The following is a 16,043-nucleotide window of genomic DNA, read 5'->3' as shown; positions in this document are numbered from 1 at the left end:
TTCCCTCCCAGCTCTCCCAAAGTAACGCTGAGCTCTCTGAAAATTCCCTTTTCCCCAGTCTCTCTTTGCTCCCATGCCGGGTCAGCTCACCGCCAGCACCAGCACGGTGCCCTCCCGGCAGGCCATAACTACTGGGATGATGCTGCTGCTGCACCGCGGCGTCAGTCCTGCCGCCAGCACATCCCGGCTGCCGCCAGCACATCCCGGCTGCCGCCTGACCCCGGCACTGGTCCAGCCACCGGCCCCGCAGCAGCCAAGAGCGGGCACCGTGCGCGCTGCGGCATGGGAGCCTGCCGGCTGACACAGCCCCGGGGGCCGCAGTGCTGAAGGCTTCGGAGCGAGTCTCCCTCCCCTTGCCCACCCATTTGTGGATGTGCACCCATGCCTTTGTGTGTGCAGGTGTGCACGTGCGTGTGTGTGCCCGTGTTTGTGTGTGTGTGTGTGCATCTGTGCATGTGCATACCCATGCATTTGTGTGTGCATCCATGCATGCACATGTGCATCCGTGCACCCATGCATTTGTGAGTGCATGTGTGCACCCGTGCATTTGTGTATGCATGCATGTGCACATGCGGGTGTGCCCACGCACTTGTGTGCGTATGCATGTGCACGCGGGTACTCATACACTTGTGTGTGCGTGTGCACATCCATGCACACACACGTGCATGTGCACACCCGTGCATTTCTGTGCGTGCACCTGCTCACACGCACAGCATCACTTGCCGCATGTTCCGAATAAATCAGCACCGACTCCAGCCTGCCGCTATCGCGCTTTCCAGCTCACTCCGGTGACCCCGCTCCAGCGGTACGTGCTGGCATTTTCCGGGCACGTGGTGCACGTTGCTCGGGCTTGTGGCAGCTGGCGGGATGCTTGCGGCTGCTCCGCCGCGGCGCCGAGCCCTGCGGCACCGTCCTGCCGGCAGCGGGACGCGCGGCGGTCAGCAGCCCCGGCTTCGAAGGGCGGCCGCGGGGCAGGTCCGCGGCACGGGGACGCGCCGCACCGCGCGCAGGCGGCCACGGCAGGCAAACAAACTCCAGAGCACACATCCAATGACAGCCTGGTTTTACTTTGGGAAAAACAACATCCGGACACACCGCTTGCAGGTTTTGTGGTGGTTTTTTTTTTGTTGTTGTTGTTTTCTCTCATTTTTAAAACAATATAGTGCGGACAGCACTTCTCACAGTAGAATATAATGGTCAATTTTAGTATAAAAAAAAACATTCTCAGAGATTTGTAAATGCACTTAGTGCTTGAACAGGCCTTTTAGGGATACAGTACCTCTTTGCTGAGCACAATCACCTTGGGTTTCATTGGGGTATTTTTTTTTTCTCCTTTAAACATCAAAACACTTTGTATTTTCCGTGATGCAGAGCCTTTTTCAAACGAATAAATCTATTAAACACATAATTACACGTACTGAATAACGGACCATAATAATGAACATTTTTGAACTGTTTTAAAAGAAAAGGAAAGAAAGGATGCAAACCACAACCTGGGACGGGGGCTAATGCGTTATTAAACGAGACTCTACCTCTCTTCACCTGCAAGTTGCCTCTAAAACAGAACAAAGGTAGAATTGACGGTAAAAAAAGAAAAAAAGAAAAAAAGGAAAAGAAAAGAAACAACCCTGGAAAAGGTGGATTTGAGCATGTTCCCGTGAGGGCGCCGGGGCGAAACCACGCGCCCGGCCCCGTGCCGGGTCCCGAGCGGGAAAGCATCGAAACCTGGCGGTTTGGGTGAAGCCGCAGGGCCGGGGGGGGGGCCGGGGGCCGGGGGCCGGGGGGGGGGGGGGGGGCTCTGTAGCAGCCAACACATCCGATGCACAGTCTAGTCAACTAAAAAAAAGAAAAAAAAAAGAAAAAAAAAATCTGTTCAAGTTTTCAAGTGTTTTTCTTAAATAGCCTCCAGACTGTCCCCAATTCTGAGCTTTAACCAAAGCAGTGCAAGTTACGGACTTCAACGAAAGATTCGGCACCGGCTGCGCCCGGCCGCCGCCGCTGAGCCGCCCCGGCACGGCACCTCCGGGCCGGAGCTGGAGCCGGCGGGGCATCGAAACGCTCCGCGGGCCGGAGGCTCGGCAGCGCCCGCACAGCCACGCACGGAGCGGAGCAGAGCGGAGCGCACCGGAGCCTGCTCTCCCTGGATAGCAGCAACTTGTAGCGATTCCCTGTTCACATTCGTGGAAATAAAATGGTTTCTGAGCTATATAAACAAGCATTCCTTCATCCTCGGCCGGGGCGGCAGCGCCTCGGGGCGCCCGGGGCGGGCAGCGCCGCTGCCTCCCGCCGGCCCGTTATCCCATCATCCCGTCATCCCGTCATCCCGTCCCGCGGCAGCGGCGGCGGCAGCGCGGGGCGCAGCGGCGGCCGCTCCTTATCTGTAGACGGGCAGGCGGATGTGCGCGTGCTGGTGGTCCAGAAGCCTTGGCACAGACACCGTCTCGTAGCCCTTGCCCAGCATCTGCTCCTTGATGCAGGGCGGGCGGATGTCGTTGATGAGATACTCCAGCGACTGCAGGCTGCTGCTGAGCACGGACGTGTTGCAGAGCGTCTTGCTGGGCGGCGCGTCGGCGGCGTGCGCGCCGGGCTCCCGCGGCCCCACGCCGGCCTCCGCCGCGTTGTAGCAGTCGCTGGTGGGGGTCACCAGGACGCTGTTCCACGGCGGCGCGAAGTACTGGCCCACGGCGAAGTTGCCGTGCATGCAGTTCAAGGGGGACGGGGTCACCTTCTCGGCCGCGCCGGGCGGCGCGTAGGGGCGCGCGGCGCCCGCGCACGCCTCCGGCGACTTGCTGACGGCCCCGCCGCCGCCGCCGCCGCCGCACATCCGCAGGTGCTGCTGCTGCTGCTGCTGCTTCTGCTGCCAGAGCAGGTAATCGACGCCGTCGGCGTAGCCGCCGGCCTTGGCCCCCAGCACCGCGGCCGCGCCGGCGCCCAGGCACGGGTCGGCGCCCTTGCGGCAGTCCGGCAGCACGGCGCCGGCGTAGGTCACGCCGGCGAAGGCGCCGTGCTTGGCCGGGCTGGGGTGGGCCGCCGCGACGGCCGGGCAGCCCGGCTGCGAGCCCGGCGCCTGGCACTGCTGATTGAGCTGGTAGATGATGCTCTGGATGGAGGGCAGGTTGGATGGCGGCAGCGCCAGGCTCCGGCCGGCCAGCGGGATCACCGAGGCGGCCACCATCACGTTGGGGGCCTCCATGGGCTTCTGGCCGCCATGGTAGGTCAGCGGCGCCGCGCAGGAGGGCCCTTGAGCTAAAGTGCTTGACGGCGGGTAGGGAGCGACGCCGACCTGGGCGGGCGACAGCTTAGTCCGCTTCCCCTCCGAGTTCTTCACGACGCTTTTGCCGGAGGCTTTGACGATGGCCAGCAGCCCCTGGTAGCCGCCGGCGTGCACGGGGTAGGGGCTGTAGCGCTGCCCCGTGGTGTCGTACCCATTGACCGTCCGGTTAAGGTGCTTGTGCTGTGGGACCCTGATGTTGGTGGGGAAGATCTTGATGGTCAGCGGGCTGTGAGCCACTTTCTGTGCATAGGCGTCCAGCTCGGCGGGGCTGGGGTAGCGCGGGGAATGCATGGGTGCCGCCGTCTCGCCTGCGGGAAAAAAGCACAGCGTGAGGCCAGCGCCGCCGGCAGAGACCCGGCCGCACGCCGCGGAGCCAGAGCAGGGCTGGCGAGCTCCGTGCACCGGTGCAAATGCATGTGCTGGTGCAAACCTGCATTCTGGTGCAAATGCAGTGCTGGTGCAAACCTGTGCGCACGCTGGTGCAAACACATGTACCAGTGCAAACCTGCATGCCGGTGCAAACACACGCACCGGTGCAAACCTGCGTTCTGGTGCAAATGCATGCACCGGTGCAAATCCAGGTGCTGGTGCAAATGCATGCACCAATGCAAACCCACATGCTGCTGGTGCAAACGCACGCACCAGTGCAAACCCGCGCGCTGGTGCAAACACACGCACCGGTGCAAACGCATGTCCTGGCATCCTTCCTGCGCTGCACCGCGCTCCTGCCGCCCCTCGGCCCCCTGCGTCGGGCACGGAGCAGGGCCCTGCATGCCGCAGAGGGCAGCGGGGGCCAGAGGGGCTCAGCAGAGGGGCACCAGGGACCCGCCGGGGCGTCGCGGGCGCTTTCGCTCCCGGGTACCGATCGCACACACTGATGCTCGACCTCCTTCCCCGCAGCGCCGGCGCGCTGGGATGCGGCGCCTGCTCTCACCTCCGCAGCAGCTCCGGCCGCCTCATCGCTTCAGTCAATCATCGCCTCTTTAAGGGCAATTGGGGGCTGCTCGCTCGCAGGCCGCTCCGGGTGGAGGGGGAGCTGGAGCCGGCGCCGGCCCCGCGCCGCGGCCGGGCTCCCGCGGCCCCGAGCTCCCAGAAAGGAGGTCGCAGCGCAGACCTGCCCCCTTCCTCTTATAGAGCCACTTCTAAGTGGCCTAAAATAAACTCGGTGTGGAGAATGGAAATGTCACTTTACCCAACGGGGGAATCTTTCTCTGAGATTGGATTTAAACTACATTATACAAGCAATTTCATGGGTGCTTTGCGCTGCTACGAGAACCTCACCAAAAATGGAAAAGCATTCCATTTACTAGCTATAAATCAGCAGTTCCTATAATGAGCACAAAAATGTCACTTTTATGCAATTTTACAGATGAACAAAACTGGTGAAATTAACTGTGGTAACCTACTGTAGTCAGCAAAAGCCACTGCGGAAAAAAAAAATTATATATGTATATATTTTGGTTCCTTTCAAACTCTTTCCCAAGCAAGTTTCTGCCATTCTGGTGTGAAAACTCATTTGTCGTTCCCATTATACTTTCATTTGGAGTTTATCTTGAGTATCCAATGAGCCACCAACTGTGAAAATGATTAAATCTACAAAATCTATCTAATAGATGGAATAAATTAGGTGTTTAAAACGCCCGCACAGCCGCGCGTGCGCAGGCGCCGGCCGCCCGCCCGCTCCGGGGACGAGCCGGGGGACGGCGTCCGAACGCGGCCGCACGCGCTCGTCCCCACTGGGAGGAACGGCACGGAAAAAGCCATCAGCCACCCGCTGCATTAAACCCGGGTTTAAGGTGATGCCGCGGTGTCCGAGGGTGAAGAACCCCCCCGTGCAAGGCTGCTCCGGTGCACGAGCGCGGGGGCGCGCGGGAACGTGCCGGCGGCCGACCCCCCGCTCCTGCCGGCCCGTCCCGCTGCAGCGGCGCATCGGTGATTTAAAAGGCAGAAGGGAAGCGAGTTCGCCGGCCGCTTCTCCCATTAAGTTATAGCGTTACGGGCTTTTTACAGGTGTCTTAAACAGATGTTGTTATTAACGAGCGTATTAAGCCAGTTAAAACCAGGCTTTGGAGTGGGATTTAATGCAGCCGCTGGGGGACGCGAGGTGGACGCCGGAGGACAGGCGCTCGGGGTCCGCGGCTGCTCCGAGCCGGGAGACGCGGCCCTCGCTGGGGCCGATTCCCGAGGCGTCCCCGCGAGCCGGCTCCGGCTCCGGCTCCGGCTGCGCACATCTGCATTCCCCTTCACGCCGGCACCGCTGCCCTTGGAGGTGGCGGCATCGTGAATGCTCAATTAACGTGACACTAATTAGCCGGCGACGCTCGCAGCATCCCTAATGAACCCACGCCACGGCGGGAGCAAAACGCTCCGGTCCGGGCAAAAAATAAAAAAAAGAAAGAAAGGAAGGAAGGAAGGAAGGAAGGAAGGAAGGAAGGCCGCCGCCGGGGAGGCGGGAGCCGGTGCTGCGCGGATCCGGGGCGCGGGAAGTGGCCGCCATCGGCTCCGGCCCCGGCGCGGCCGCTGGAGCAGCGAGGCCGGGCGCCGCCTCCGCCGCCTTCCTCGCGCCAGCTGGGTTCGCTGTGACAAGCCACAAATTCAGTGTGTTGTCACATATCAGGGTGACGCACCAAACCCCCACGGGGAAAATTACAGAGCTACCAATTTCCAAGAGGCGCCCGGCGCGCTGGCGCGCTCCGCCGGTGCGCGGCTCCCCCCTCTCCCGAGTAATTACTGCTTTCTAACGGGCTGTAATTACTGCGTGATGCAAACTCCGCCGAAGCGCCGCCGCCGTCACCCGTCACGCGCAGACAGCCTGCCTGGCACGCCGCTGGCCGCCGCCGCCACCGCCACCGCCCCCCCCGAAACGCGAGCTGTCAAAGACGCACGCGGCGCCGCGGCCCCGGCTCGGCGCAGCGCTGGCGCGCGGGCAGCTCTCCCCCGCGGCCGGCTCGGCACGACCGCGGCAGCTCGGCGCCGGGGCGAAGGGAGGCCGGGGACGGGCAGAGATGCAGCCCCGGGAGGAGGAGGAGGAGGAGGAGGAGAGCGAGCGGCTCCCTCTGCCCTTTACTGACCTTCGATTTTACAGCTCCGTTTGCTCCGTGGCTGCTGCGGCACGGGCCGGCGCTGCAAGGAGGGCTCCCGCGCGGAGGAGACCCCGGGGAGCTCCTGCCGCCCCGAGCCGCGGCACCGGGTTCGAATCCTGCCAGGCCAGGATTGCGCGGAGCAGAGCAGAGGGCAAAGTTTGCTCCCTGCAAGCATGGCACGGCACGCCACAGTGCAGCACAGTGCAGCACAGCACGGTGCAGCACAGCACAGGACAGTGTGGCATGGCACGGCACGGTGCAGCACAGCATGGGACAGTGCGGCATGGCATGGCACGGTGCAGCACGGCACAGCACGATGCAGCACAGCACCATGCGGCATGGCACGGCACAGTGCAGCATGGCATGATGCAGCACGGCATGCCACAGTGCAGCACGGTGCAGCACAGCACAGTGCAGCACGGCATGGGACAGTGCGGCATGGCACAGCACAGTGCAGCATGGCACAGCACGGTGCGGCATGGCATGGCACGGTGCAGCATGGCACCATGCAGCACGGCATGGCACAGTGCAGCACGGCACAGCATAGTGCAGCATGGCATGATGCAGCACAGCATGGCACGGTGCAGCATGGCATGATGCAGCACAACACGGCACAGTGCAGCACGGTGCAGCATGGCATGGCACGATGCAGCATGGCACGGCACGGTGCATCTGTCACACTCAGCCGTGCACCGTGCTCCGGGGCTGAGCCAGGGCTCCTCGCCCCGGGCCGGGCCGCGCTGCCATGTGCCTGCACGCATGGACGGTGCAACGGGCCGCTCGGCCTCACCGGAGCCACCGAGAGCGACAAAACCACCCGGCCCCGGCCGGACGCACAGCGCAATTCTCGCGATGTCCCTCAATAATCGCTTCTCCCAGAGGACGCTGCCGCCGGCTAGGGGCGATCTCCCGCCGCCGCTCGCTTTTTCACTGGATAACGACGACAAACAACCAGCTTCGGATTCCCCCTCCCTTCCTGACCTGCTCTATTTTTCCAGCCTGCACTCAATAACAGCTAAATAATTGAATCTGCTCAGCAGCCAAAGATTTGTTTTGAATTTTATTGGAATTTTAAATTGTTTTGTTTCTTCAGTATTTTATTACTGTAAATGGAAAATGCATCGCCTGCAGTAATAATCCTATGGCTTTTTATATTACTCCAAGCTTCTGCTCAAAGCATTATTGGAAAGCTAGGCAGAAATGAGAAGCCATTATAATGGCAGCACAGGCTTATAAGATTACGCCTCCAGCTAAACAACTTTTTACTTTAGCAAATTGGCCACCAAACTCGGTTCAAGACACAGATTTAAGTCCTAGGCCCCAACGATACTGCGACACAGAATAAATCTTGTTTATGGATTGGGGTAGCTTCAGCCCTGCCGTGCCCCGCGCAGACAAGTCCTTGCAAAACGTCCGACTCCGGAGACACGGGAGAATTTTGTAGCCGCCGGCGGGGGAAACTCGGGTGCGACGTGCCGGGCTGGGCAGCTGCCGGCGCGGGATGCAGAGCCGCCGGGCAGCACCGCCGCCACCGGAGACGAATCCCGCACACCCCGCTCCCGCGGCGGGTTTGCGGAGGCAGCGGCTGCGAGCGTCCCCGAAGCACCCGGCGGCCGCGCGCCGCGCAGGACCGAGCAATTCCGCCCCGCACTAACCGCAGGAAAGCAGCGACAAAGCGGGGCACGAGGCAGGGCTAAGAGCGGAGAGCTAAACCGCGGACTGGCGGGGCCGGGAGCCGCTGCCGCCGCGCTCCGACAATCCATCTCCGCTCGTTTAAAACACTTACGGGATCCAAACGGCTTCGGTAACGAAGCGGGGGGCAGCGGGCGCCGCCGGCTCTGCGCTCGCACGCCTCCCCGTGTCCCCGGCACCGCGGGAACGGTCCCAGAGCCGGCTGCGCCGGGGAGAGCCAGCGCCGCGGCAATTTATGGCTTTAATTTTCGGGCACCGGTAGCCGGAGACGTCATGCTCCCCGGCAGCGATATATAGACAGATATAGATATATAGATAGATATAGCGGCAGGGCTTGGGGAGCCGCTCCGCCGGGACCCTGGACGCGGGGTCGGCTCCCGCTCCCCTCCCGCTCCTCGGCTCCGTCGCTCCTCTGCAAGATAAGATGGGACAAATCTTATTTTTATGCATCGAGAGCACTAAGATATTTTGCAACAAATGAAAAAAGTGATATCTCGGCGGTAAATCTTTCTAACGCCCCCGAGGGCAAAGCAGACAGCGGCGAGCCGCCCGGGCGCCGCGTCAGTCCTCGCGCTCCCGCATCCGTAAACCAGAGTCGTTTTTGCCCCTTTTTTGAAGAGGGCTCCAAACCGCCCAGCGCCGAGCACGCGGGAGCGCGGGGCAAGGTGCACGTGCCGAGCGGAGCCGGATCCGGAAGGGATTAGGTGAACTCCAGGCCTGATCTTGGGTAAAAATCCTTCCATCCCGGCAGGAACGACCGTCCCGACGCTGACGCCCTCCAAGCCCCCGAACGCCGCTCTCTCCATTTAAACGCCATCGGTTTCACGCCAGCTCTCCCGGCACGTCGCGTTTGGACTCTTCCCGAAAGCAGGAATAATGCGCATAGGCCGACGGCACCTGCGAGGCAGACGGGCGACCCCGGGACGGGCACCGAAGCGTCGCGAAGACGCTCTGCGGCGGGTGGCCGGGCCCGGGGGGGGATGAGCCGGAGCACGGCGCGACCGGCACCTGCAGGCGCTCCGAGTCCGGAAGAAACGATGAGCGAAAGCCGGGAGCTGCGACCCGATCCCTGGCGCTGGCTCCCATTGCCTGACTACTATCTCTGCCATCTGCAGCACGCGCCAGCGCCAGCGTGTCTCCCCGCGCGTCCCGCGGCGTTCCTGGGGCACCAGGCCGGGAATCGGCACCGGCACGGGGGACCATATACATCCCTGGGTACTTCAGGGACCCGGGACGCCCTTCCGCTCCCTCCCGAAATGACTTAAATCCTGCAAGAGCCGGGAAATCCCGGGCCGACTTGGGCCGGCGCGTCCTTCGCGGAGGAGCCCCGGCATCCTCGCCCAGCCGGCAAAACCCCCTTTCCCGCGCTCTGCCGGAGCAGGGAACAGATTTCCCAACAGCTGAAAAACTAAACGTTTGCAAAACACTTTGAAGCAGGCAAACGGAGCGCCGCGCACTTTGCAAACAAACGGGGCTCCTTCCCTCCTTCCCTCCTTCCCTCCCTCCCTCCTTCCCTCGCTCGCTCCCTCCGCGCTGCGGGGAGCGGGAGGCGCTGCCGAGCGCTCGCTGAATCGCATCACCTCCGGGCGAGCACTTTATTATCCGCAGTCAAAGCGTCACCGCAAATACCATTCTACACACACACGTGTCACTTCTGATTTGTCTCCTCGGCGAGGTATTAGCGCCGCCGGAGCCGCCGCCGGAGCCGCCGGAGCCGCCGGAGGGGAAGCCGCACCGGCGCGGGAAGGGCCGGGGTGCCCAGCGCGCTCCTCCCGCCCCGCACGGAGACGCACGGGAAAAACGGAGCCGCGGCCGCCCAGCGCTTCCCACTACAGCTCCCCGCGCGCGCGACCGCGGCAAATCGGGGCTCTTTGGGCTGGAATCCTCCCTGCCGGGTGCCGGCTCCGGGCTGGGCCCACTTTTCCGGGCGGGGGGAGGAAGCCGCGGGGCCCGGCGGGTCGCCCCCGGCGCCTCCCGGCCCCTCTCCGCCGTCGTTCAGGCGACACGCTTGCCGCCGGCTGCAAATTAATATTGGATTCACTTTAGGAGACGCGCTTCTCACGTCGACGGCTCCCCGCCGGCCCGCGCCGCTGCCAGCGCCGGGGGAGCGGCAGATTCCCTCTCTCGGAGGCGGCGGCATTTATGGCACCGCTTCCCTGCTCCGGAGGGGCCGCGGGGCTCTGGGCACCCGGACACGTGCAGAAACCCGGGAGCCCTGTCTGCCGGGGGGCCGGTGCAGGCGGCGGCTCCCAACGCGGAGAAGTGGCGAGCGCTGCTGCCACCCCGGCCAGCCGGTGGAGCGGGGATGAGAATGGGAACGGGAATGGGAACAGGAACAGGACCGCTCCACCGGGGCAGAGAGCCCGGCCCGGCGGCAGCAGCAACACCCGGACGCAGCGTGGCTCGCCGGGTGCACGGGGTTCTGCTCCCGTTCGCTCCGCCTGATCCCTGGCCCTGGGATCCGCTGGAAAGCCAGGGAAGAAGGGCAGCAAAAACAGGCCCTTCTGTACCCAAACACGGGCTTGCAAGGGAGGAGGCAAACGAGGCCAAGAGCTGCGTTGAGCAGCCTCCGCAGGAACCCAGGCTGCCGCCGCTCTCCCTCCGCAGCCGGCTCCTTCCATGCCGACCGCCCCGGACACGGGATTCACGGCGCCAAGCCTCAGCTGAGCCGCGACATTCACGCTCGGCTCGAACGCCGAGCCCCTGCTCCGGGAACCGAACCTCCGGCTTCGGCGCCGGCACCCCAAGTCCGACCCTTGCAACCGCCGAGATTGCAAACGGCGCCGGAAAGTTTGGGTGCAGAACGAAGGCGCGAGCGAGCGAAACGCGCCGAGCCGAGCGGCTTTGCGCCCTGCCCCAGCCTCCGCGGCCACGCGGGTCTCGCCTCGCGCATCCGCCTGCGCGCCGGATCGGGCCGGACCGGGCCGCCCTCCCGTATCCATCCATCTCCCCCAGCCCACGTGACCAGGCGAGAAGTGTTTTTGCAGCGTTTCCTGGCAGGGAAAGTGCAAGTCAACAGCACATTTTGGGCATGGTAGTTAATTGAACTCCTTTTTATGGCACGTATATAAATACATAGAACCATCATTAACAGATCCCTTCCAGAAACCGAAAATGAAAGAATTAATCTTATTTCACTCATGTGTAACCCCTCATGAAATTAAAATGATATTTTATGGGTGTGTACAAAAGCAGAGCTTTTGCTGCAGCTACTTTAATGAAAATGCCCTTGGAATAAGTAGAATTGTGTAATGAGAAGCCATTAAACATGTTTTTATCCCATATGCAATTAAAGAGCTTTATCACTCATAAGAGAGTTTCCAGCGGCGCGTCACAGCGCAGGGGCTGCGGCCCCCGGCGTCCCGCGTCTCCAGCCCCGAGCGCTCGCCCGGATCCCTGCGCTCCTCGGCGGGGACGGACGAGCAATTAGGAAGCCGGGGCCAGAAGACGACGAGCCACACGAGGTGCCGGAGAGGCGCAGCGCGGCCAGGCCCGGCGCTGCCCGATTTCGAGACAGGACGAGCGGGAGCAGCAAGCAGGGAAAAAGCACCATCTGTCCTCATTTTAGCAGGCAGCTCCGGACCAGCCCGGTTCTCCCAGGAGCCGGCGACCCCCCTCCCCGAGCGCGGGAAACCGGGGCCGCCTTCCCCTTCCCGCAGGGCCGTTAGCGTTTTAATAACCCGGCAGAGGCTCCCGCCGCCCTCCCGGAGCCCCTTCCGACACCTCGCCGTCGCGCGGAGGTGCAACATCCTGCAGGAAGCCGCGGCGGGCGAAGCCGCCCCCATCCCGCCCCGCGCGAGCCAAGGAGCAGAAGAGGAGGAAGGAGACGCGGCGCAGCAGAGCTCCCGATGCGCGAGAAACAAGGTGGGTTTGCTCCGCAGAGCTCTGATGCGGCGCGTTCGCAGCGAGGACGCGGAGCTTCGCGCGCGGACGGCTCCTGCGGCGCGGGCAGAGTGCTTGGCTGGGCCGAGCATCCTCCTCCTCCTCCTCCTCCTCCTCCTCCTCCTCCTCCTCCTCCTCCTCCTCCTCCCGCCCGCCGCAGCGCCCGTGCAGCAGCCCCTCTCCTGGGCTTTAATTCCTGCTCCCCGCTCCTCTTGTGAGCCGGCATCCCCTAACAAGCCCGGCCAGTTCCCGCGCTGCATCTGCGGCCCTGCAGTGGCCATAGGGGATGCTCCAGGAGAGGGAGAGGTCTGGAGCGCGCGGATCACAAGGGATAAGCTACACACATGGCAACCCAAACCGGCGCTCGGATCCATCGCTGGTAAGTTATTTGCATCAAGACTTGGAAATTCTTGCATATGGATTTGGACCGGGAGCTGCTGGCAGCAGCGAGGAGCAGTGGGGCTGGGCCCGGCCCGGCGCCCCGCCGGCTCCGACTGTGGATTTTCCCGTCTCCACCTTGGCGGGCGGTGGTGCACCGCTCCGGATCCGGGCGGGCAACGACATCCTGCCTCCCCCAAACCGCCCCCGGCGGCCTCGGGAGGCGGCAGGAGCCTCACCAGCAGCTTGGCGGCTTTTCCCATCCATGCACCAAGCAACAGGCTGGGGCCACGTCCTGAACTGCCTGGGAACAAGGGTCGCGTCTCCGGTCGGAGCCATCGCCAGCGCTGTTCGGTGCCACCTGGTCCTCGTGCCCGAGCGTCTCCTGGAAATCCAGCCCTCTTATCCCAAACCGGGGGCTTCTAACCGCGAGCAGCTGGGAGCATCTCCATCCTCAGGCCGGGCTCTCTGCTGTGGGAATTTGCAGGGAGAGCTTTAAATCCCACCCGGGCAGGCGCGGCTTAGTTAGTTCTCTCCAGCAGCTCGGTGGCTTTTCCCATCCGAGCACGAAGTGGCCGGCTGGGACCAGGGGCTCGTTTCAGAGCAGCCGCGGAGCCGCCGGTTTGCAGGTCGTACGGGCAGCGGCGGAAATCGAGCCGGTTAGCTCGAAGTCACCGGCTCCGCCGCGCTGCAAAACCTCCCGAGCCAGGCGGCAAACCGGCTGCCGCGCTGCAAGGAGAAGCCTGCTTTTAATGCTAATTATTTTGGTGCGTAAAGCAGGAGCGCCTTTTGGGCAGGAAGCTCCCCGTAGCTCCGCGCCGGGTATTGATCGCGCCCAATTAGAGCGGCGCGTTTCCTGCGCCGCCGCAGCCCGTGCCGGCCCCGGCCGCCGCAGCCCAGGCCGAGTCTGAAGCAGGGCGCATACGAAGTAACATTTAATTAAATATAAGCCATTGCTACACTGCTGCGGAGAGCAAGAGCAGCAAAGAGTTTGGCCAAGCTGAGAGCGGTATTATTTGATTTATAATTTAAATAAAGCTCAGGATTCCTGTAATGCACACGGAATAAAATCAAAAGGGACCAGCCTGCCGGAGGTAATTGGATGTGATATTTTCCTGAGGATGCTGCTTTTTCCAGAGGATCCTGCTCCTCGGCTGGCGACGGCCAGGAACGGGAGCGGGCGATGGGCAGAGGAGCCCTCGCGGGAGACGCACCGGAGAGGGGGAAAGGGAGTGATGCCGCGGGGGGCAAAGCCGCTGCGCAGGGACAGACCCCGGGGGCACGGCGCCGGGGCCGGAGACGCCCGCTCCCGGCACAGCCGGGAAAATCACTCAGCTCACCTTTTACATGAAATTAATACAAAAATTAATCAGCGGCGCAGGCAGGGTAATAGGATTTCACAGCGGTGCTGGGCCAGACGGCCGATGCGCCGAGAGCCAGACTCATTTAAAATCGACAGCAACAACGCCAGAGGACGGGAATAAGACCCATAAAGATAATTACTGAGATACTCAGGAGCAAATTAAGTAATCAGAGGCACTTCTAAACTGTGTCTCATTTTAAGAGAACGCTATCTTTCCCGATGACCTAAGCCGGCGCTGGGGAGCGGCGGGAGGCCCGGCCGCAGCCGACCGCAGGTGCCGTCCGCACGGAAGGGAAAATTATATTCCAAAACAGATGCGTGGCCCTGAATGTCACCTGCAATTTAATTTGAAATAGCAGGAGGCAGAGAGGAGAGAGACGTGCTGTATTTTCCCATAACGAGCGGAAACATACGGTCAGCTAAACTTTGATTAAGGTGACCCGGCTGGCGGCGGTGGCGGCGGTGGGGGATCGGCTCGGGGGGCCGCCCGCGGGTCTCCGCGCTCCCCGGCTCCCGCCGTCCCCGGGTCCAGGGCAATCCGCCCCATTTCCTCGCCGGAGCCAGCGCCCGACCCCGCCGGGTTTTCGGAAACCACACGGGTTTTCGGCAACGCAACCCGCTCGCCGCAGCGGAGAGCCCCGAAACCCGGCGCTCCGGAGGCGTCGGGGTGCCCAGGCAGCAGGGGGGAAGCGTCCCCGGAAAACCCGTCTCGTTAAGCGAGTGCCCGGGGGCTGCCGCACGCTAACGAGCAGAGCTTTAGCAGCCGATTTGTCTTCAGCCCGGAATGTTTAAAAATCCAACTGAGACCAGCAGAAAAATATCCACTCCCCTCTTTAAAACACACATTCATCACTCGCGAATCTTAATGCGTCTTTCCCAGCCGGGGAGGTCAAACACGCCTGCCTAAAGCAGGCTCATTAAATATACATTTAATCATGGTTTGGATTGAGAGACAAAGGCTGGGAGAGACAGGTGCTTTACTGGAGTGACCTTTTGGAACCCATTTTAATGTAACTGGTTTACAGCTTATCTGAAAGGCCAGCTCATCAGGAACAGCGGAGCCACGGCCAAGCCGGGGAAGCAATTACGGGGGGGAAGGGAAGGAGGCGGAAAAACGGGAGCGATTCGGGAGGCTCCGGAGCAGGTGACTGGCGCTTTGTCCGCCGCGGCTCTTTGTAGACGTCCGCGCGAAATTTTCTGAAGTTCGCCTTATCAACCGAAGCGACCCGATTTAATTTGCTTATCTTGTCTCCTTCCTCCTCCCACCCCCCCCCCCGCTTCTCCTGCTCTTTTTAATTAGCGGTTAAATAAATGTCTTTTTCAATAAGACAAGAAGCATCAAAGCAGCAAGCGGGCGCACGGGGAGGGAGGGAGCCGGCTGAGCCCCTCCGGCCCGAGCCCCCGGCGCGGGAGTCCCGGCACCGCAGGAACCAGGCTGCCGTGCGCTCCCGGACGGCACAGCCACGGCTCCGGCTTGCACTTACACTTCCGCGGCTCCAGGCTCTTGCTGGGACAGGCGAGGTGCTGGGCCGGCGGGTTCTGGGTCCGCTGCAGACACGCCAACATGGTCCGGGCGTCCCGGCGGGCCACGCCGCCACCGCTGCCGCCGCTGCGGAGAGAAGAAACACCGAGTGAGCGCGGGGACGGGGACGGGGACAGGAACGGGGGCCCGGCGTCACGCAGCCCTCTGCCCGCCGGGGCGCGAGGCTGGGCAAAGTCTGCTGCAGCAGCGGGAGGAGGACGGGACCGGAGGGGAGGCTGGGAGCTCCTTGGACCGACCACGAGCGCGCAGGCTGCTCGCGGGCCTTTGCTCTTTTGGAGATAAATAAATAACTGTGAAAGCCTTAAATAAATATGAACGTATATAAAATAAATATGAACATCTCAGTGGGCGATTTTTGGTGACTGCAAAGCTTTCCGTTCTTGCTGCAGAAAAACAAACACCTTTCCATCCTTCTTTCCATGCAGCACGTGGCCACAAGAGGACACAGGTCCAAACGGTGGCCACTGGCACCCTGCAAGGGCCGCGAGCATCCTGCAAGGACTGTGAGCACCCTGCAAGGACCGCGAGCACCCTGCAAGGACCGTGAGCATCCTGCAAGGACCGCGAGCACCCTGCAAGGACTGTGAGCATCCTGCAAGGACCGTGAGCATCCTGCAAGGACCGCGAGCACCCTGCAAGGACCATGAGCATCCTGCAAGGACCATGAGCACGCTGCAAGAGCCGCGAGCGCCCTGCAAGGACCGTGAGCATCCTGCAAGGACCATGAGCACCCTGCAAGGGCCACAAGCACCCTGCAAGGACCGTGAGCATCCTGCAAGGACCGCGAGCACCCTGCAAGGACCGTGAGCATCCTGCAAGGACCGTGAG

The 16,043-nt window shown here is 62.3% G+C and overlaps 1 protein-coding gene across 1 annotated transcript; it reads right to left on the bottom strand.

The window, feature by feature from the left end:
• Positions 1-1,837: 1,837 nt before the first annotated feature.
• FAM222A (family with sequence similarity 222 member A) lies at positions 1,838-15,277 on the bottom strand. The gene is made up of 2 exons (XM_067307052.1): positions 15,157-15,277; positions 1,838-3,582 (listed from the first exon to the last, which is right to left on the bottom strand). Exons 1-2 carry the CDS (start codon positions 15,236-15,238, stop codon positions 2,375-2,377), a joined length of 1,290 nt encoding a protein of 429 aa, XP_067163153.1. The 5' UTR covers positions 15,239-15,277; the 3' UTR covers positions 1,838-2,374.
• Positions 15,278-16,043: the final 766 nt, after the last annotated feature.

The sequence above is a fragment of the Apteryx mantelli genome, chromosome 17 (assembly GCF_036417845.1).
Source record: "Apteryx mantelli isolate bAptMan1 chromosome 17, bAptMan1.hap1, whole genome shotgun sequence".
Classification (NCBI taxonomy): domain Eukaryota; kingdom Metazoa; phylum Chordata; class Aves; order Apterygiformes; family Apterygidae; genus Apteryx; species Apteryx mantelli.
This window is presented reverse-complemented; position numbering and strand designations above follow the sequence as displayed.